The sequence below is a fragment of the Centrocercus urophasianus genome, unplaced genomic scaffold (assembly GCF_019232065.1).
Source record: "Centrocercus urophasianus isolate 14NV4802_14NV808 unplaced genomic scaffold, USGS_Curo_1.0 seq_22, whole genome shotgun sequence".
In the NCBI taxonomy this organism is placed as follows: domain Eukaryota; kingdom Metazoa; phylum Chordata; class Aves; order Galliformes; family Phasianidae; genus Centrocercus; species Centrocercus urophasianus.
In genome coordinates this window covers 12,278,227-12,301,055 of record NW_024884778.1, presented here as the reverse complement: position 1 = coordinate 12,301,055, position 22,829 = coordinate 12,278,227, and the positions used below count along the sequence as shown (strand labels likewise).

Sequence of the window (22,829 nt, the reverse complement as noted above, 5' to 3'; positions counted from 1 at the left end):
ATAAAATCACAGGTGTCACGCTTGCTAGTTGGTATTTCATTCAGTGTCCTTCTTTTTATGACAGCATGACTCATGAAACTGGATTTTATCCTGTGTAATTCCTTAAAAACCTAAGAGACTTTATTTCTTCTCTGAACATATTATTTGCAAAAGGAAGTGCTACCATACTTTTGAAAATGTGCTTACTTAATCTAAAAGTTAGAACTACAATTTAATATTTGTATTATAGTATAGCCCTTTATTTTTTGCTGAGTGTAAAATTTGTGAAATTGTTCAAACTTCTGATATATCTGGAGAAATAAAATATGTGACAGGGGAACTGTTGGAACTGGATGATCTGGAGTCCCTTCCAGCCCAAGACATTCCATGATTATATGATTCTCTGTTTACTATGAGAGGAATATAGGATGAATGCTGACATGTGTCAGAATTGCTTGCCAGAAGATTTTACCAATGCTTATGGACAAACAATTATAGCAATGCATAATTGATGAAACATTTAGAACTGCAAAAAAATAAGGCTTATGGCTATGCAACATAAACATGAAGGTAATTGCCAATATTTAGCAAGACCTGTTCTCTTAATATTATGCTGACGTTGATAAACAGCTTGACCAGCAATGGGCAAAACAGCTAAACAAAACAATAGGATCTACCAACTTTTGAGGAAACATAACACAAAATAGGACATGAAAACTGTCAGTGAATAATTATTAAGTAGTATTTCCTGAGAGCTAAAAGTTGAATAACTACAGTAAAAAATATTATATGAAGATATGTATATGAAGGTATGTATAAAAACAAACTAAAAGGCAAATAAAGAATAGTTTGACTGAATAACTGGTCAAAAGAAGTCTTGTGACATTTTTAAGTTATTATTATTCTAATATGTCTATACTTTGGTGTGACTTTGTCAAAAACATTGAGCAGGAACTACTATGGTTTATGAATTAGTGTATGCAGTCATGGTAAGTCTCAAGAAAACTTTAATCATTGTAAAAATATATATAAGAATAATCTGACAAATAAAACATTCTTGTTCATTTCAGCATTTTAGGGAGCACCTTGACAAGCTTTTTGCAAAAGGAATTGGAATGCTGGACATTGCTTTAAATGAAGCTTTCAACATGCTCAATGAAGTAAGTTAATGCTTTTCAGGTTTGCGCTGCTGATATTTTTCCACCTCTTTAGCAATTACTGTCGATTTTAAGGTAATAAATTAGAACCAACTCCAAAACTGTCATGACAGTAAAATATTGTCCATAGAACAAGCAATGTTTATATGTTGGGAAGGATCGTTATATTTACTAACTTTATAATTACAGTGATTTTTTTGTTGTTGTTTTTGTTCTGTGTGTGTATATACAGTATGCACCTTTATGTGTCTATGTATTTAAATAAGTTTATTTCAGTTGCTGCTGGTAGGTGTAAAAATATTAGACTAATATGTAAATTTCACAGTTTCAACTATCCTTAAAAGAATACTGCTAACCATTTTCAACTTTGTCTACAACATGTGACCTTTATATTTCAAAAATCTGTTCACGTGAACTTCGTCTTAGTTAAGGACGTCTGGGTTACATTTAAAAAAGAAAGTTGGAGGGGAGGCTTCATCTTACACTGATAGTCTTATTGAGAATCTAGCGGCATTTTCAGAATGGTTCAGGATTTATAGTAATTAAACTCACTTAATTTTGTCTTGCAATTACCTGTATTTCAATTTCTGTATTTGCCTGGGTTATTAAGATCTGAAGATGTTGATACCGAACATCTTTGAAATGCGTGTTTAAAATCCACTTTCAAATTCTTTCCAACCACTGATTTTAGCAGGGTTCATTAGTTGCTGTAGGAATACAGAAGTGGTTGGTAGAGCAGTGAGGCACCTACGTTGTCATGTGACAACTGCAATTATCTCTTTTGGCGACAAATGTAGTCTTTGCAGTGATTACCTTTTTAAAAAAATCAAAGCCAATTAAATAAAATTCTGTGACATTTCAAAGACTGCTAATCACAACCAAATGCTCTGAGCGTCAGGATGCATTGAAATTTTTGCTGCTTACTGATGAATCACTGAGTTAATTGTAGTTCATCATAAGTCCCTTGTCATTGTTATTATTATGGAAAACGCTTTCATCATTCTTGCTATTCAATAAAATTAAAGTTCTAGACAAATATGTGACAATATTACTCATCAAAGCATTTGAATTTCATCTCATTCTTACAAATATTCAAACAACCAAGTAGAATAATGCATATGCACACAGATTAATATTTTAAAATAAATATATGAAGGCATTCCCCTTCATTAATTCCCCTTTTACTATAACTTGTGCATTTCAAAGTATGTTGTTCATGTGAATGCAGAGGGTCTATTTTCTCAGAGGTGTTGTGATAGAACAGGGGGGAATGGCTTTAAAGTAGAAGAGAAAAGGGTAGATTTATAATGGTTTTAAAATAAAATAGGCTGCATTTAGCTTAGATACGAGGAGGAAATCCTTTACTGTAAAGGTGGTGAGGTATTGGAATGTCTACAGAGATGAGATTTTTATAAGCGAAGAAGTTTTTTACAAGAAAAGTTGTAGGGTTCTGAGAAGATCAGCAAATAAGTGAGGGTAAGTTGACTGCAGCAATTTCAGTGACAAAGGAGGTGCTAACCCACATCAAACTAGAGTATTCTGAAAACATGTTGAATCCAAACATTTGGGTTTTTTTGGGCTGCTACTCTGCACAGGTAAGCTGATAAGGTGAGACATGGTAGACAGGGAAAATTAGTATCTTTCTCAGTACCAAGAAAAGAATGGTAGGATGAGGACTTGTCTTACTTGATAATGTATCTGAAATTTAGATAGGAATAGAACAAAAAGAGATTGTTTATTAGCATGTATTTAAAACTTAGTACAACCTGTAGAAACAGAATTGTGTGCAGTGCTACAAGTTATTGGCCTTTTCACATTTTTTAAGTGTTGTGTTTCATACAGAGTAACTGGAAATGAAATAATCTTCCAACTTTGTATTTTGTTGCTAACACCAGATTATCTAAGTTCCTTGAATGCATAAAATAATATACAAACAAAAGAGAACTTAAGGGATAAATTAAAGAAAGGTGGATTCAAAATTAAGACACAAGCTACAGAATCGAAAAATCAAAACTCATGTTACTTAGCCCAATTGACAGACTCTTCTTGCAGGAGAAGAATCCTCCTTCTGTGCAGTGGTGAAAGTTTCCTTGCACGTTTCAAGTATATGTTGGTGTCTGTCTACCTATGCTGTAGTACTGCTGTTCAACAGCATATGTATATTCATTTTGTGAGAATGTGAGAATACAGGAAACTTTGTCCTCCCAGATAAACATTTTTATGAAAAATATCATATGATATGTAATGTGGAGTGAATACAAATGCCATGTGAATAGCATGTCTCTAACTGGTCTATCTTCTGTATCTAACAGAATGTGTTGTATTTAAATGAACTTTTCCTTTCACAGTTCAATCACACAGGACAAGGGAGTATTTGCAGCCAAGCCATAATGTTGATTACTGATGGAGCTGTGGACACATACGACACAATATTTGCAAAATATAATTGGCCAGATAGAAAAGTAAGTGTTTTCTCACCTGTATTTAATGGAAAAATGAAGCTATCTTATGCAGTATGAAGTATTATGTCTATTAAAAAGTCAGTAGTAATCCTTCTATTCATCTAAAAATGATTTTGGCTAACTGAATGTTTCATTAGTGACAAAAATAATGCTTGTGTGATATTGCTTGAGGATAGACGCGGCCTTTTAATGTAGTAATTAACTTCGATAATAAGATATTGTGGAAATATTAACCTTCAAGGTACATTCTTGGCTATTGTACAGTGCTCAAAATTATGTTCTAGGCTGTTTCCTTGATAGGAGGAATATTTTCATTCTACTCTTTATTTTATGAATCTCTACCTCCATCACAAAAAAAAAAAAAAAAAAAAATCAATTCACTGTATTGTGTTAATACTTTCTACTGTTTAAAATGCAAATCTAGTAGATTTGTTTGTATACTTTGTTTGTATGACTACAGCATGAAGCTTTTGCAGCTCAGTAATATCTCTGATGCCTGTTGGAACACTCATGTTTTTCCTCTTTAACATTGCTTCTAATAATATGTTCAAATACACTATTAGAAAGTAAGCAAAACTCTTCACTTATGTATTTCAATAGATATTTTTAATTTAAAATCGTGATAGGACTTTTTTGTGGTTTTTTTTTTTTTTTTCCTGGTTTGTTTGCTTTTTTGTTGTTGTAATTGTTTTTGTGGAGGGGAGGAGATCAGGGAGGAAGAAGATATCAACCCTTCAGGTTTGCTCCCAGAAAGTGTCAGAATTGTAGAACGTCCTGGGTTGGAAGGTGATATTATTCATTTCTATTTCTGCTTGTATTTGGTATAACTCTCAAGGAATCCAATAACATATCAGTCCAATTTGCCATCAGTGAACTTCTCCTGCATTACTTAAAACCAAAATGTGGGGAGATGTTTTTTTGTGAAGTTAAGGGTAATTGAATCTTATCCTTCAGAGTGCATGTGGGTTGCCAAAGGAAGGATTATTGCTTCTCATGTACATCATTATATGACTGGCTAGAATCATGTACTGACTGATGCTTTCTGGACGTTCTAGGAGTTTTGGTTGAGATGATCATTTAAACACAATGTACATGTATATCCAACGTGCCATTGCCCTGGTAATGTTTGTCATATAATCAGGGCGAGACACAACAGCAAATTAGCTATATGTCATACAGAATAACTAATAAATAATGCACAATCAAAAGGGAGAATAATACACAATCTGAAATAGATTGTCTAAAGTATTTTTCAGGAACTCGTGATACTAATGACACAAAAATCATAGCTTTTGGTTGTTTAAAAAAAAAAAAAAAAACAGAAAGAAAAAAGATTTTTAAAGATTATTTCGTGCATTTTGGAGACATAAAGAAAGCATTCCAAAATTTAAGATAAAATGAGTGTGCATAAGAAATACCTAGATGAGTATGAAATATCTATATTAAAGGTCCCATTTCAGAGGAAAGTGTAGGTGAAAAATGTGATTAAAATGACAAAACTTGAGTTACTCTGAGTCATCTGTTTGTCACAATAAGGATATAGCAGAATTACAAGAATGCTTTCTTTACAGATACTTTCTGTTCATTGCAGCACAAGATTAAGTGAAAACTTCTGACTGTTCACTGATTTTACAGACAAGGAAGAGTGAAAACTTAATCTGTGGTTATTCTCAAAGGCTGTCTTAGGTCTCCTTTATTGCCTTTGGAATATACTGTAATAAAATTTCAAATTTCTATTCCTTATTTTTTTTTAGAATGCAAATTAAGCCAGAACCAAACATAATGTTATATAGTGGACAAGTATTTATGGGTTTTAAGATTTGTTTATGTCTGACAAGAATGTTTACAGTTACATGTGGTAACACAAGCAGAGCAGAGTCCAAACATGAGGCTTAAATAAGAAAAAGATTTATTGCATATTTTCCTAACCAATTGGTCAGATACAAAGCTGGTCTGATGAGGTATGGCAATTCCAGTAGCCTATGAGTAATTGTTAATTACCCTGGAAAACTATAGAGTAGCACAAAGAAATAATTGTTTTCAGACTTTTGTATCTGGATGCTGAAAGTATTTCTACCTATCACTTTTCTTTTAATGACATCCTCATATAATTCTATTTTATATAATTCTTACTGAATTAAAATAAGCCATCATGTGTTGTTTCGTTACATACTGAAGCTTTAAGTGAAATTCTGCTGGGTATTTATATTGAGTTGAGAAGGTTGGTAAATTGCATGTTTAAATATCGAATCTCAAGAGATGTTTGGAAAGGGAATGTTACAAAAGGAGGAAGTTAAATGTTTGGTATAGTATTCTCTTGCTGGCATCTTATTACATATTGTGAATGGTATTTCTTGCTCATTTTGCTCTGAGAGGCCAAATTCTGCTGGTTTGAAACTATAACAGACATTGTTTATATATGAAATTGTTATTCATACATACCATTTTGCCAGAGAACCTCTGTTAGCCTTCGTGGTGTCTGGCTATATAATAATCCAACAATACATGCACATATATCGACATGGTGTGGAAGATTCATTACATGCAGGAGATCATAGACGTGTAGTTTAGTGTTCATTTCAGCAAAGTGTTTACATATGTGAATTATTACATCTCAGCTAACTGAAGCAAGAGATTCAGGCATACATTAAAGAGCTTTACTGAATTAAGAACTAAACAAGTTATTCCAAACAATCCCCTCTTTAGAACTCTGTTGTGGGTCTACTGAGCCTTTCTGAGTAGTTGAATCTTGAGCTGTTAGTGAATCTGCATTTTATAGAATATCCATTTAGAGCATGCTTTGTTCATCTCAATCTGTATTTATATTTTATATATATTTAAACTGACATAACAATATTACCTAGAATCTGAGACTTCTGAAGAATATGGTTGTCTCTGTCGATATAACTTGTGTTCTGTTCCCATGTGCGGACATTTGCTGCAATACTGATAAAAACCTATTCTTCTCTGTGAAGTTCCAAATATCATCATCTTGTAATCCTCTCTACTATCCCTATTGTAATTTTCTCAGTGCAAAACTGACAGATTTGTATGTCTGAATGAATATGTTCTGTTTTAATGGGATAACATTTGTGCATTGACTTCTGTTAAGACTTAAGCTCAGTCACAGAGGTTTCCTCTTACAAGCAGTTGAAATCTTTTTTAAGGAATTTTAACAGTGGAGTTCAATTTAGTGCATTGACAAATGCCCTAGAAAACTCAAGTTCTTATTCTGCCATCTTACATCACTAGACATTCAAATCTTGAAAAACCATGTAGGATTTTAAATCTTTTGGGACTAATTATTGAACTTATATTGTGACAATAAAATATATATCCCAATGGTTGCTGGTCAGCAATTCATTATGAAAATAGAAGCAGCTGTAAATACTGCAGAATAATTTGATTTTTTTACTTCTGACTTCTCTATGAAAATCAAGACAATAGCCACTGAGAGTGCTCTTTTCTTAAGGACTGTGCATCTTGCAAACCTTACTGTCCATTTTCATATCTGTAATACTTCAATAGAATCTCGAATTATTCAGTAACTTCTGGTAACGTTTTTATGCTTTCTTCAATTTTTTTAAAAAACAGATAGAAACAAGTTATACTTGTTTGAGGAAAAATCACTCCCACAAACACCCTGAAAAAGATTACAACTGTATGTTGTGAGGAAGCTTAAAGGAAAATTTGGAAGTGTCCATGAACCGAGGCAACATACGTATGCACTACACAAGCTTCTTGCCTTCCTCTTGTTAAGAAGAAACCAGGACTTTCTATTATGTTATTCTATCAGCCTCTAAAGAAGGAGAATTTTTTTTTTTTTTTAATAATAACAAGGGTAGCATCAGTTATAGTCTGTCTTTTCTGTCTTTGTGCTTTCCAATTGCTTTAATAATATAAGACAAAAAAAAAAAAAAAGCATGAAAAAAAATTTACTCATTATGGAGAATAATGGCAAAAGATAAAATAATACCGTTCTCACAATTAATAATTTACATTTCAGTTACTAGAAATAAACTGAACAACATATTCAGTATGTCAGATAGGAAGCAACGTGCAAGTTTTCAACTCAAGAATATCTGCTCTTGTTCTTGTAGATTTTCTCTTCCCTGAATACTACATAAAACTTATGCAAATAAGAAATGGGTGGAACATGCTGTAAACTGTGGTAAACCATCTGAAAGTTATTTTTTGTTATAAATTTGCATGAAAGGTTGCAGGGAGCTATCACTGTGTGCAAATGGGGTCGTCTAAAGCTATAAATAAATGTTGGATCTCAATATGATTTCCAGCATGTACTGAATTTAAGGCTGCAGCTGATCTCCCTTACGATGTCCCTTACATTCCCAGGTACACAAAGTATCCATCATACAGTGCTTAGTTATATGTAGCGTGTCACTTATTCAAGATTCCAATGTGCCTCTTCTGAAGCGCGTGCCTCTCCCCAATTTTGCGTTGTCAAAAAAAGCCAAACCAGAACAAAAAACTTGACCAGCCTGAAAATGACTTAATTGCAATTGCCCTGAAGTAGGTGTGCAGTTGTTTTCAATTATTTTTACAAATAAATGGAAAAATCCCTAGGCAGTTCATCTACTCTATTAACTTAATCTCCAAGAATTAAATTAACTGAGTATACATTTATTAGTTTTGCTCTCACTGTGAAAAATAAATGGCAGAATTTTCCATAAAAGGAGAGTTTTGTCTAAATACTGCTTGCTGAAACATCTGTGGTAGAGATAGGTGAGCACTAAACATTTGCTTTGGGTAAGCTTATATCAAACTTAAGGTTTAATTTTCATCATTTACTCATGCTATCAAGTCTTATAGGCACAAATATTCATGGAAGATGAATTTAATCCTGTATGCAAACATGGCCTTGGTTACATTATCTTTCTATCCTGCCATTTCTTGTCATTTGCAGTTGAAAAAACGTTTCTAATCCCACCAATCTGTGGGAGCACCATCAATGTGGCATTTTTGTGGTTGTACTGCTAGGAATTTTGATTAGGGACCATAGGACTGGGGAATATGAACAGTTGTAGATTTCTGCTAATTTCTTGAGTATAATTTGAACCTGACTTTATGGTTTATATTCCAGTGAAAAAGAAAAATCAGACTACCATTCACAAATGTATTTAGAATTTTATTGATTGCAAGTTTTATTCCCTATTTCCCCCATATCTCCTGTTGTGGATGCTCCATCCCTGGAGGAGTTTAAGGCTAGGTTGGATTGCCCTGGGCAATCACATCTAGTTCTAGATCTAGTGGCTGGCAACCCTGTGTGTGGCCGGAGGATTGGAACTTGATGATACTTGAAAACTCTTGCAACCCAATCCATTCTAAGATTCATACACTATAGTGTCAGTACTGCTTGCATTTTTTTCCATGCGGAGTTGGGAATATATTGGTAGCATCATGCCATTGTGTAGAAAGTAGAGATTAGTGAGGTCTAAAATCTCTCTTAGGTTTAACAGGGACCACATCTACCTTTAAAAGGCTTCAGACTGTTAGTGCGCTTCAGAATTTCTGCCTCTGCTGAGTCCATACTGGGGGCATCCTGTACCCAGTAGCTGAGTTTATCTTGTTTTAATAAAAAATCTGTGTTCTTGGCAGTGCTGTTCCTGGGTGTCTGGAATGTAGGCAGCACACACAACCCACCAGAGATTTATCCAGTGTAACGATACTTTCTTCGTCCTATTTGCCAAAAGAGTTTCTTTAGAAAATTGCTCTATTTTGGAGACCCCTAGGAATTCCCTTTTCTTTGTTTCCTACATGAGGAGAATATTTGCCAAGAGTAAAGGGACCTGTTAGCTGCTTTGTGAAATCCCTTTTTCCTTTTGCTATATAAAATCTGTTCATAGCATCTTGTATGTTATTCAGTGGAATTCCATCAAAATGAGTGTTATCTGCTCTTCTTGGGCTATGTATCTAAGTTATCTGAATTTCATGCTGAGAAGTACATGGCATCTATAAAGAGATTGAGACTGTTCAGAAATAAAAATAAAAAATTGGTGACAGAACTCATTCTATAAAAAGCATGATGGAAACTTAACAGTATTATCATCAGTATGATTGTAATAACTATAATAGTATTTTTCCAATATTTTGATTCGTTTGAATAACCAGAACCAAATTTGTGCAAAATATTCATATACTAACAGCACAAGAAATTTGTGACTGCAGAGATATTAGCACCGTATCTGATAATACTGAGTTTTTGGCTAAAAACAATTCTGGCTGATTAAGTATATTTTGACATATGGCACCCCATTTTGAAAGAAACTGCTTTATTTAGGCTGACCTAAATTCTCCTTAAAAGGTTATGTATGGAAGCTAGAGATGAGCCAAACATCTGACGATGCCTTTGTGGTACATCATGTTTGTGCAATTTCAACCAGAAAAAAATGTATTTGGCTCTACATTTGCAGCAAGAGTAACATCTAATAAGCCATTAGATCAATGTCCTATGAATATATGTTAAATACAATATTCTGAAACATGAAACTCCGAACTCTCCTTGTGTGTGTTCTACTTGCATAAAAAATAGGAAATCTAAACAATTTTCAAAATTGTTTTGTTCTTAATAGAATCCTCACATACTTTGCCCGTATTAGCAGACATGACTAAATTGAAGTTACTCTATTTTTGGTCACATAGAAGCAAGCATGTAGAAAATTTTTGTCCTCTCTTCATAGCTTTCACAAAAGTCGCTCAAAATTGTGTCCCCTTTTCATGAAGGGAGGTGACAGTCATTAATTGGTGCCAACCAGCCAGAGCAAGCATTTCAGTTGAAAAGTACTGACACTTTAGGAAAATAGCAAATTTCTTTCCTACAAAAGTGAATCCCTCCATCAACCTCCTCAGTTCAGCTAGGAAACTCTGGTAAGCACTGTGCCTCTCTACATCACACTGAGCAACTCTTAGATGTCCTCTTTGTTGCCAGTTATTCAATTCCATAAATACAATAAGTTAACAGTAGGAACAGCTGTCTAAAAGAGGTGTTCAGGAGCCCACTAAGGACTCTTAGGAAAATGATAGGAGTACAGCAGGCAAGTTCTTCACTCCAGTGCTCACATTTCTGACTTGCAAGTAACTACTGTCCAGATTATTACATGAAGAAAATGTAATAAATGTTTCAGCATCCAGTGCTACTATATTCTGTATTTTTATGTTTAAATAATTTTTTATAGGCTACGGCATTAATTGAATAGTTTGAAATGACACGTAGATTTGCAGAAAGCAATCTAGATAACTTTACAGCATTTAGTGAGAAATAGATGGGAAAACACTTGGTTTAGTTCACAGCTTTTTAAATATCAGAACATTTAATAGCCATAAGGGAATAGTAATGTAAAACAAGCCATACAAGCAAGTTAAAAACTCAACCAATGAACTATTTTTTTTCTTCTAATGAATGGATTTAGACTTCCCAAAAGAAAGTAGCTCAACAAAACATTTGCCTTTTTCTCCTTCCTCCAGAGTGACTTATTAATGGGTTGTTGAGTGGCAAGAGAACCTGGCCTTCATTCCTACATTTATATTTAATCAAGTGCTAACAGTATCTACAAGACCCAGAACTACTGACAGGAACTGTGTCAGTTCAAAGTGTACTTGCCCTCTGAATGAGGCTGGATTATTAAATTAGAATCACAGGCCAAGTTATGATGCCATCATAAGTAGATACTCTTGTATTTTAATTTGCTTAATTAATTTTGCTGCTATTCTAAAAGCAAAATGTCTTATGCTGGTTTGATCTTTTGATCATGACTGCTTGAATTGTTATATATTGTTCTGTTAGGAAGTTTCTTTCAGTGCAAGAAAACCTCTTGCAAGAAGTTTTCTGAAACAACATTCTGAGATTAGATTATTAAAAATTCATCTATGCTGTATGTCTGAGTTTTGGAAAAAGTACATGACAAAATTATTTAACGAGGATTGCAAGAAGGAACTTCTGTGTAATTCTTATTTAGATGTGTAGATTTTTAATTACTTGTTTACATTTCTCCTATGATACATTAATTGAGTGTGAAAATTATTTGTTGCTTCATTCCTGAAAGTGCAGAAGACAGTTGATGGTTGCAGATTTGGATTCAGTTTTAAAATGTGCAGCTTGAATGCTAGTGCCAGCAAACTGAACCAGTGTGAGCATATAAACATCTTCATGGCCACACTAGAAGTCAGTGTAAAATTATTCCTGTATTGCTGAAGTGCTCTTTATCCTTCTTAATGTGGACAAAGTAGCTGGTGTATTGTATTCAAGTAATACATAAAATTCATGACAGACATGGAAAAGCTGTTTCAGTGCTTCATTAATGCTTATTTTTCATCATAACTGGCTGTAATGTTTTAGGAGCTTTCCACTGCATTAACTGAAAACACAGGCAAGGTCTGTGATGTGAGAAAAAAAGCATACAAAAATCTGTACCAACTAACAAAATGTAGAGCTTAAAAAAAAAAACAAACAAAAAAACCCAACTAGACTATTCTGGAATTCAACAGTAAATTTCTCCTTGAAAGATAACTTAAGACTTAATTTACGTATCCTGCAATGTACTAGTCTGGATTATAATCTCATTATTAATAAGAATTTGAAAGGCATTAATATTTTAATGTATTTAGAAATTCCATTGCATTTCATTCTGTCTGCACTGTACAAATTTCAAAAAAGTGAAGGCAGTGATTTTATTTAAATGTGACATTGGCTAATCTGTTACATTATCCCCCACAACTGCTGCAATCCGTGCTGCTGGTGTGATTTTCTGTGATAGTGCCGTTAATAAATTAGGCCCATTGCCTCTTGATGGCAGTGTATTTCCTTCTCAAGTTCATAGGCCTTACAGAACATTTATGTTTCATTACAGCCAGTGCAGCAGTTTGTGCCCTAATAAATCAGAGGAGCTTTGCAGAGATGATCTTGACAGTAATGAATCTTTCTGTTGGCATTTTCACTTCACAGACACAAATAATGAAGCAAAACTGCCCCATCTGGCCACTCAGTAAGAGTCAAATCACAGCGGGAAGCTGTTTTCTCAAGCATGACAAAGGTCATTGTGTGCAGCAGGAGTGAGCGATGGAAGGTTGTGCTGTGAGTGACAGTGTAGAATGAAGCCATTTATGAGCTTTTATCATTATAATTACAATTATTAGCTGTGCAGCCAAGGTTCTCCCCGCCCTTCTACCAGCTCTGTGCTGTTACATCAAGAGGCTACCTTAACTGATTTCTGCAGATTTACTGGGGGAGATGTTGGTTGGCTGTTGCAAAGGAATTGATTCAATCAACTCAGTCAACCATTAAAGTGGTATTATTAAGGTCTCTCTTAGAATTTCTTTTGAAATAAATCTCTGCAAATTTACTTCCTTGAAAGTGCAAATGCTGGCAAAAGTTGTTGTATAACATTTATAAGCAAATAGATAAAGCGAATTCACTCAATTTTATGAACATATGTCAGAAATACAGAATATGTCATCTCCAATTGGCCAGTGGGTCCATCAAGACTGCTGCTTAGCCTTTGGCAAAATGCAGGTGATAATTCCACCTGCTCTAAAATCCTTAGTTTTTAGGTCTGACTTCATTGTCGTACTATTCATTTATCAGTCGATACACACAAAGTATCAAGTTTTTCTAATTGCCCTTTGCAGAGGTGTGCCCACATTGTAGACCAGCTCTACATTCAACAAAATGGCACATAGCATCTCTCTTCAAACTTTATCGCATGTTTCTTATCTTCTTACTTTCACCTACTTGATATCACTGTTGTTTCTGATTTCTTCCTTTTCTAAGGTGAAGTATTTTCTCCCAGTTTAGTTTACTGAATGGAGTTTCTACATTGCATCAGACAATAGACTTGGAAAATGGCTTTCTTCTGCTGGAGAGAGGTTCAGGATAGCTTTTTCTTTTTTTCTTTTTCTTTTTCTTTTTTTTTTTTTAATCTGTTCAGTGCTCTTTTCAGTAGCAATCCAATCCTGAAAAAATGACATGGTAAGTAAAACTAGCTGATGTTTCTACCAGGTGACATTAAACAGATGTCACCCAGATCCCCTCAGTGGCACACTGCTCTTCTTTTGTTCTTCCGTGCAATATTTTGAAATGTTTGTTAATGTCTGTATTCACTGTTCTGCCTGCGTTGTTTTCCCTCTAATTCTGAAATGCTGTTGTTTCAGCAGTCATAACTCAGCAGGAAATTCAAAAGCTATTGGAGAAGAAAGTTAGTTAATGATAATTTCTGAAATGGGACAAACTTTGTGCTAATTCTTCCTTCAACTAGAGTATGCACTTCTATCTTCTATTTACATAATGATTTTCATCCAGGAAAGTTCACGTTTACTTTATGCATTATATATTTAGAGTACATTTATCCATCACAGAAATGTAGATATTCATTCTATGCCAGCACGACAGAACAGATATATATATATATATTTTTTTAAGAGACAGTCAAAAAATTATTTTTTCAGTTGAAATTTTACAAGGGTAATTTCACACCCTTTCCCCAAGAGAGAATACAATTGTCTCTGTACAAATCTTTCTACAATACAGACACAGTAACTGCTTGTTGAAAGTACCAAATGATCCAGAATAACCACAGATAAGTAGAGACTCAGTTTTATTTTCCTAACCTTCATAGTTTTACATAATGGTATTATTATTAACAACCCAAAGGCCCAGACCAGTGCTATCAAAACTGAACTCACACCCTGTACTTCTTATCCTTACGAAGAGTTATTTTTTTTCTTATTATCTGTGGTATTCCTTTTTCCAACTTGCAAGCATGAAACAATGCCTAATGAAAACATATATTTGATCCTAAAATAGGAATGAAGGTCTAGGGGCAACTTGTGCCAAATGCTGCTAAGATTAATAAATTCTTCTGCATTAGCTGGACTGACTTAGCAGCCAGAGCCTGTAAAGGAAGGGAGAGGAACAAAGAACATCCAGGTCCGTAGAGGCAATGGTGGTATGAGGGAAGGGGAAGGAGCCTGAAGAAGCAGTTTCAAGTAAGATGAAAGGTTAAGACAAGTGAGACTTTGAGAATGGTGGAAAGGAGCAGTCAGTGAGTCAGGCTGTAAAAGTGTTCAGAAGAATGTACAAGAATATGCACTTTGAAACTTTCTCTACATAGATTCACAGATCTATGTAATAACGTGACAAATACATAGGTTTGCTATGAAATATAGGACTGTTTTGAAATGCTCCTCTGTAATAGGAGACAGCTTTATTTTAGAGTTCTAGCTGTAGAACAAGGCAGTTTGAAAATATCTACATGACCTAGGAATAGATCTGTGCAGTGTGCTGTAGAGGAGGGCAGCAACTCCCTTCTGGTCCTTCCAGATCTGATGTGAGTAAATCCTCATGTTTTGGCTGAAACAGCTTAGCTAAACCTTGTGTGTTTTTTTTTCTGTCCTGTCAGAAGTGCCATGTAGAGTACACTGTATTCTATTCAGCTCTCTCACTGATAGCTATGGGCTGCTACTGAAGCTTGAGTGATAAAGCAGAAGTCATTTTCTTTCCCAGTATGCAGCCAGCAGGATCTGACATTAACACTGCCATATTTTCATATTAAAAGAAACACATCTAATTTTCCATTCAGCTAGTGTTGTGATATCTGCCTTTTTTAAAAGCTAAATTATCACTCTGTTGGCTGCTAGTGTTAATTATATTGTTAGTGGGTCACAGTTTTATTCCTTACCAAAAAAACAAAAAGAAGTTGTAACGGTGTTGAGGCAATAATGTGCACACATTAATCTTACCGAATGAGAAGACAAAATACTCAAAGCACAGGATGGAACAAGGAGGTTCATTATTTCTACAAGTTCTTATGCTGCTGATATCTCTCACTTTAGTCAATGCTGCAATCAATAACCAAATAAGCAATAAAGTCATAGGCTAGCTCAGCAACAGTCAAACCAGACAGGCCACCTAAAAGAAGTGTTGCTTAGAGAATTATTCTGAATGGAAGCATGAGAAATAACCCCAATAAATAAGTAAATAAATAAGAAAAAATAAATAAAATCACATTATTAAAAGTCGAGGGAGACAGAATGTGAGAAGGCCCTAGCTAATGTCTTGAAAGCTTGTAAGAAAATAACTAAAAGAATAAAATTGTAACATTTTACCTATAAAAATAAAATGCCTTGGAGATTATTTGCATAATAATACAATCCTCTGCTGATCATTGTCGCCTCTATTCCAGTTGGCTATCTTGATGAAGAAGAAGAAAAAAAATTAAATGACTGAACTGAAAATGTAGCCCAGGCAGTGTTAGTGGTGAAGTGTATTAATAATACATGCAAAGGAAGGAATGCATTTCAGCGAGATTGAGGTGCAGGTGGATGGCATCTATGAAAAGTAACATCTAAGAATGAAGGAGTTATGTCTATATGTGCTGTTCAGAGAGGAAAATAGAAATTTCATTACAGAAGAAAAAAAAAAAAAGAAAATTTAATGGAAAGATTGTTTTTATTCAGTTGAGGTAGTAAACGCCTTCCTTCTCAACCTGCTGCAGGAAACCTACAGGGGGAGCTGGACTTGATCTCCAGAAGTCCCTTCCACCCCCTATGATTCTATGACTGTGTGAATGAGCTTGATGAGTACAGTGGAAGCATTATGTGTGCATAATGTCAATTTTAGTTCTCAAATATTACTTTTCCCAAAGTATTTTAAATCAAAGGAATTCTCATTTTTATCCTCTTCATTGTTACATGTTGTATCTCTTAGCATAGGCTAATGCATATTTCTCTTACAAGTTACTGATCTTGGATCACAGATGAGCATATGAATGTGGAAAGAATAAATCTGAGCTCTGCTGGTTGCCTTGCAGTTAGTTTTAAGTCTGCTTTTTCTGTGCTTAGAAATTTTGCCAACTTGACTGTGCCTTGCAGATGCAATAAGGATCTCTTTAGCTACCACTTCATTAACATCTTAAACAAATCTGTGGCTGCAGTGCCATTATAATACTTGGTAACGTCTACAGTCATGTTCGCTATGAAGTGGCACTGTATGGTTGTTTCATCTCCATTTCACTGCCACTAGTTTTTTGAATTGACAACACAGTAAAAACCTCCCTAAAAAAAGAAAGATGGCAAGAACGTAAGAGCATTGCTCCATGGTTTAAATTGTCTTAAGCTTATTGTGATATCATTCTGGATGAACTTTATTAGACTGATGGTCCGATCTGGCTGTGTCAATGAAGTGGGGACTTCCAGGAGCAAGGAAGGAGGAAGGTGGGATTGATCTCTACTTTGTATCTTCTGTCTTGCTCTAGCAACACAGGCTAGAGGCAGAGGAAGGTATGCTAAACAGAGGGTCCAGATGCTTCTGGTGAGCAGTGACACCAACAGTGGCACAAGCAGGAAGTGGTAGATGTCTGTGCATCTCAACACAAAACGCTTCTGCTGCTGCTGAATGAACATCTCTTCCTTCCCTGTTCTCCTTTCCCGTTCTTCTAAGCTCACTGTGAGCTCGCAGACTGAGTTCAGATATCCGAGCAGACATAATTAACCTTGCAAAAAGAAAAATACTTTAGCTTCTAGGTCAGAACAGGAGTGGGAGGGAAGAGAGGGAGAACCCTTGTTATTGGAAAGCTTCCTAGCTCTTGTTCGGTAGCAAAAACCTCCCTTTGTTTGAGTAGAATGTTCCCTCAGTAACAGTAATGTTATTCCTGGTAAAATTCATTGTGCTTGTTGGGAAGTTTTTATATAAAATAGGGAAGTTCCTGTATAATGCAAAGGCAAATTATGTGTATTCAAATCAGTATTATAAAAGAGAAGTTTTAGATAACCTTTCAGATAATTTTTGTTTTAAAATAACATTGACAAAAGAAAGGATATTAATTTAGAAAAAGAAAGGCAACAAAAAAAACCCAAAAAACAAAAAGGGTGGGGCAGTATGGTTTAGGTTGTGTAATAAGAAACAAAATGATTTCATTATACATAAATTAATTCATTACCACATATTTTTCATCTTTGTTTCCGTGTTGATTGCTTATATTATTTTTAGTTTCTTGAATGAAATACATATGTAAGAAACTATACATCTTGGCAGCATTAAATGAAGTGAATTAAAGCCATGTCATTGAATGGTGCTATTAATTGGGTGGAGATTTTTCTAGAGGAAATTATGTTGATTCTAAACTTAATCTTGCTTTCACTTGCCTTACCAGCCACATTCCTTAGCAGTCACATTTGGCACCCAAATTTAACTATCCACAAATTTTGATTAATGTGTACACTTGCATCTTAGGAAGGAACGTATTTTTAAATGGAAGTTTGAAGAAAAAAAGCAGATGAAAAACATCTTAGACTCAGGTATGGATAATGCACGATAACTGGGGAGTCCTTCTCACATGTAATGGATGTCCTTCAGCTTCAGTGTATTACCAAGCTTGGCAGTCTGTGGTTTTAAAGAGTAATTGTCTGCTGACAAGGTTAGCAATGTCCGTGTTGACTTCAGAAAGTTTTATGTGCCTCTGTTGCATTAAGATGTTCTGTTCTGTGGGACCTGAAAGTAAAAGTAGAATCTGTCAAATCTTTTGACAATGGATAAATATATTTTCTCCTAAATTTAAGCAAACTTTGAGGACCTGTTTGGGAATGTCATCATTAAGTAATTAAGAAATGGTAAGTAAAAATTAGTCAAACCTGAAACCATTTGCAGGAATGTATAAAAATGACCTGTAAGAGAAATGCTGATTTTATTTAGAGGACCTGCTGTTTTTGTGATTGTTTTTTGTACTAGGCGTTTTGAACTGAAAGCCTCAGATTTATGCTAGGTATAGCACAAAGGGGGTATGGTAGGTATAAAGGCTCAGTGGTGAAACTTATCTTTTCTGCTCATTTTTTGTATCATGTGTGACCCATTTGTATTACTGTAACTGCTAAAAGGCAACAGGCTTTAGAATTGCTTAGTTTTGACTAAATGTCAATTCGGAGGCTACAACCTTTGCTCGTAATTAGAACATGGCCTTTTAGAAGTCAGCCAAAGCACTGCATTTTGCAGTTAACATCATAGCTAGCGGCACAAATATAGAAAGTTTCTTCCCAGGAGTTTCTGAAGTGGCAAAAAGTGCTGAGTGAAAGGTTCAATGTTAAATGTGGGGTCATAACCCTAACTATCCGTGTTAGCTCCTATGCTCCAAAATGAGCTAGTGTTGGTTGGCATAGCTAAAGAGCATCAAATCTTTAGCAGCCAGCCAGGTGTTCCATTCAGAGATGTTTTAACCACAGACCGTGTGCCTGCACTAGATATATCCTGATTAACTCCTGTTAACTCATACCCTGTAGAAACTCATAATACACTTCTTAAAGTGCTATAATTAGAAGCGTAAATTATATGCGTAGGTCACTCAGAGGGTTGCCTCCTATTTATTTCCATGGAAATTACAACAGATACAAAGAGCACAGTTACACTGTTTCACAGAGCAAATATTGAGCTACAAAACACTGTTTTTGAACATGGTCACCATTAGCTATACATTTTCACCAGTGAAGAACAAAAGCCTGCATGCCACACCCATAAATCTCTGCATGACCATCTGGAATGTAGCTTGTCTTTCAGTTGCTGTCACACTGCTGAAACACATCACCCACCAGCTCACTGTGCCAGCATCCACTCTTTGGTGGGAAGCTTCAAATTCTGCTGCTGTCACACCAACGTGTGGCTCTGGTGTTGTGGGCCAACTTAACAAAATAGGAAGCGTTACTTTCAGAGCAGCACTTGTGCTTAATTGTTTATATAATATGTTATGCATTTCTATATTAAAAATATGCATATTAACTATATAACTCCTATTATATATAGAAAAATAAATTAAGTCCTGATCCTACTATACTGCCAAGATTTTCCCTACTAGTATTCCACAGCTCTGTTTTTAACTCTTTGAGTTGTCTTTGTGTAAGGATAAACTCCAGGTAACCTCCTTGTCTGCTTTTCATTTCTGATTTCTCTTCTGCTGATAACACATACAATTTTTGCATATTTGAGTTTTGGAGGCAATCTGCTCTTTCTTCACTGAGATGCACAACCTGCTGTCAAAGTTCAGCTCAGGATCAGGGCTGCCAACTTCAGAGGGACATTTACAAAATTCCCCTTGACAGATAAGTAAGTTTTTCCACAGCTGACTAAAAGTTGTCTTTTAGACACAGAAAAAAAGTGTATTTAGATACAGAAATAATTGATGGTGAATGTTAGAGTAAAAAAATTAAACTGAGAAATAAACAAGCCAGTGTATTTGGTTTGGTTATTAATAGTAAAATAACTCATGCCATCCTTTAATCTTCATTAGCCTTCCTTTCCTGGGACCTTCAAATTGGTGATGCTTCCCTTGGAACAGAAATGCAAATGATGGAGCCAGGGCATGTCCTCTGAAGAGCACAAAAGTTTCTGTCATGGCAGAGTTCAGCTGTTCATTGGAAGCATTATTGAGTTGCTTCATATTAAATGAATATGGACACCTGCCTTCATTTTACCTGTTAGCTCAGGTGATGAACTTTAATGTTTTTTCCAACCCAAGCCATTCTAGGATTCTATGATAGTGTGATAGTACTTTGTAGAGAGCATCCAGCCAGTCCTTCTCTTTTCAAATGATATACTTGCATGGTATTCAAGTTGGGGAAAGTTATGCTCTCAAAAAGTCTTGCATTTCAGTCAGTTTTTGTTATAAATCTGGCTTCTATTTCTTTTGGATTATATACTCTGTGAGAAACACATTTAATTTAACACTGAGACTAGCTGTATTCATAAAGCAAAATCGAGAAGGAACCAGATTTAATACACTGACTGTCAAATAATACATATGAATACAGCATAGCCACATAAGAGCTATGCTGTTTTATCTTCCATCTGTAAGGCTTATGAAGATTTGCCTAAATAGGGAAGTCCTCAAACTTTTTCCGTTTTCCTCAATTTTTGGAACTGAGGTTACAGAAAAGTTTTAACAGGCTTAGGTTAGAGATGTCAGCATGCTAAAGTGCCACTGTGCAGTGTGAGAATGTTAAATATGGCTGTTGAACACATTTCTACAAGAGCACTGCTATGCAGTACATGTCTGGAAGTCTAGGAAATGAGTATGACAGGTTGCTAGTTCCCAGTATGTAATTTTTTCTTACATTTTGAACTGATTTCTGTTGCGTTTGGCAAATGCTTTGCTTTTGAGTATGGAGTACAGGTTTCAGCTATAGTGTGTTCCTAATGTGTAAGTCTTTAAGCAAAATGAATAACAGAATCGTGTATTCTTTGTTGTATTCACAAACCTTCGCTTCAAGCTGTAGAATGCTCTATGATAGCACTGTAATGTTAGGGAGATGTCTATAGCTGCATCTTACTGCTTTAAGTTGCAGTCAGTCCTTTAAAATGGCTTGGACATTTTGGTGCCCGTTTGAGATCAGAAGCTAGAAGACACCAAACAGGGCCATTGAGATAGTGTTAATTTAATCCTGTCTCTTTTTCCTAATTAAGCTTACTTCCCTCTGGTTTAACAGAAGAAAGATAGCAACAGAAACAATTGTGTTTGTCCTGTCAGAGCTTTGGGCTAAGCAGCCCACATATGGTCTTTCCCAGCAGTGCTAAGCAGAGCATCTATGGTGTTATAGAAAAGACAGTTTTCAGCAATTACGAATGCTACATGTGTTCACAATTCTGTGCAGTGGCTAATCAGTGCCCTAATGTGCATTTAGTCACATTTTCAAAAACTCTCAGGTGTTTTACACAGTGAATGTTATTTTTTGAAAGTCATAAGTCATCTGGTACCTTTAAAATCTGGTTTTTAATTCAGAATTGGAAATCTTATTCTTTCATCTTTTTCTTGGAACTTAAATTAAAAAAAAAAAAAAGCAAAAAACAACCCCACCCTTTATTTTCCTTCCATAGGATTAAGGCACTGATGTATTTTTAACTGTGCAAATGTTTTGAGTTTCTGCAACATACTTTAAAATGTTGTTGGAACATAATATATTAATTGACAGCAGTACATTTCTTTTCCTTTTGAAAAAGTATCATACCATAGAGAAAAAAAACCATACCTCATCACATGCTGTTCTAATAATATGCATGTGTTTGAATATTTAAGGTTTCTTTGACTTGTGGTCTGGCATGGGGTATATCTCAGTCTACTGTGTAAGAAGCAAGGTATTTAAATAAACAGTCAATATATGCATGTCATTAAACATGCTAGAAAATGACAGGGAGTGGCTGTACAAAAGTTGAAAGAGAAGTACTGGCATGGGAAAAGGAGAGACTGGAATCCAAAAAAGGGAACGAAAGCGCTGTCATGACTATAAGGACTGAACACATAGTCATCACTTTCTTGATGATGAGAGATCCAGGAATGACTTCCACTCAAGCTGTCAAATCTGTGCACTATTAGCAAGAGAAGGAAGAAACCTGAAGGAAGATGCATTAAGAAAGGGGCTTTTATTTCTACTTAGACATGTATGTTTCTCTGAAAAATTGGTGCACTGTATCCTCCTGGCTTGGGCTCTATGGACAGCCACTGCACTGAGTCCAGCAGTGAAAAAGTGATGGCTGAAAATAACTTCTTTTGTCACTTTCCAACTGAAATAAAGTACAAGCAGAAAAGAAAATAAAAGGAAGTCATATAAGATCTTCAGAATTTTGTGAAAGGGTTGTGATAGAGTACAGCTCCTTTTCATGCACTTCTTAACAAGCGTGAGGTTTTGCAACAGTAATGCAATTAGTACAGCTTAAAATAGCTCCCTTCTGTCTGTTTTTCATTTTATTATAGCCAGACTTCAATTAATCCTGATAGAAATGGCTGTAGCTGGCCATTGCTATGTTACCATTTTTAGAAATTTGTTTGAAACGCTAGGTAGTAATTGTTTGTACTTGTTAATAATTAGTTACTATTTTAAAACAAAAACAACTGTGAGCAGGTAGTGGGTTGATAATATGTAAGGGATTTATTCTGTGCACGGCAAAATTTGTAGCTTTGCTAAGAGAATCTAGCCACAACAATAATTAATTCTACCTTTGTACAATCATAGATGAGATCTATTCTCAAGTATATAAAGACTGGCTATGTATTTTCTCTTATGCTACTAATTTAAATTGAGTTTTAAAAGCAAGGGATTTGCTGACTTAGAACAATGAGACGTAGTTTGTGGAAGAGAGAATTTTTCTGATGTTATTTTTGTGCCTATGTTCAATTTATTAAGAATTTTAAGTCCATTAGCAATATAAATTTTGCATAGGATTACAGTAGACGTTTGTCATTAT

At 35.0% G+C, this 22,829-nt stretch overlaps 1 protein-coding gene across 1 annotated transcript in view; it reads left to right on the top strand.

Moving 5' to 3' along the window:
* CACNA2D3 (calcium voltage-gated channel auxiliary subunit alpha2delta 3) overlaps window positions 1-22,829 on the top strand; it is a 397,031-nt gene that overhangs the window by 196,374 nt on the left and 177,828 nt on the right. Inside the window, exons 10-11 of the mRNA XM_042823539.1 lie at window positions 1,050-1,139; window positions 3,485-3,598. Of these exons, the coding sequence (XP_042679473.1) occupies window positions 1,050-1,139; window positions 3,485-3,598 (204 nt within the window). The remainder of the gene's footprint in view (window positions 1-1,049; window positions 1,140-3,484; window positions 3,599-22,829) is intronic.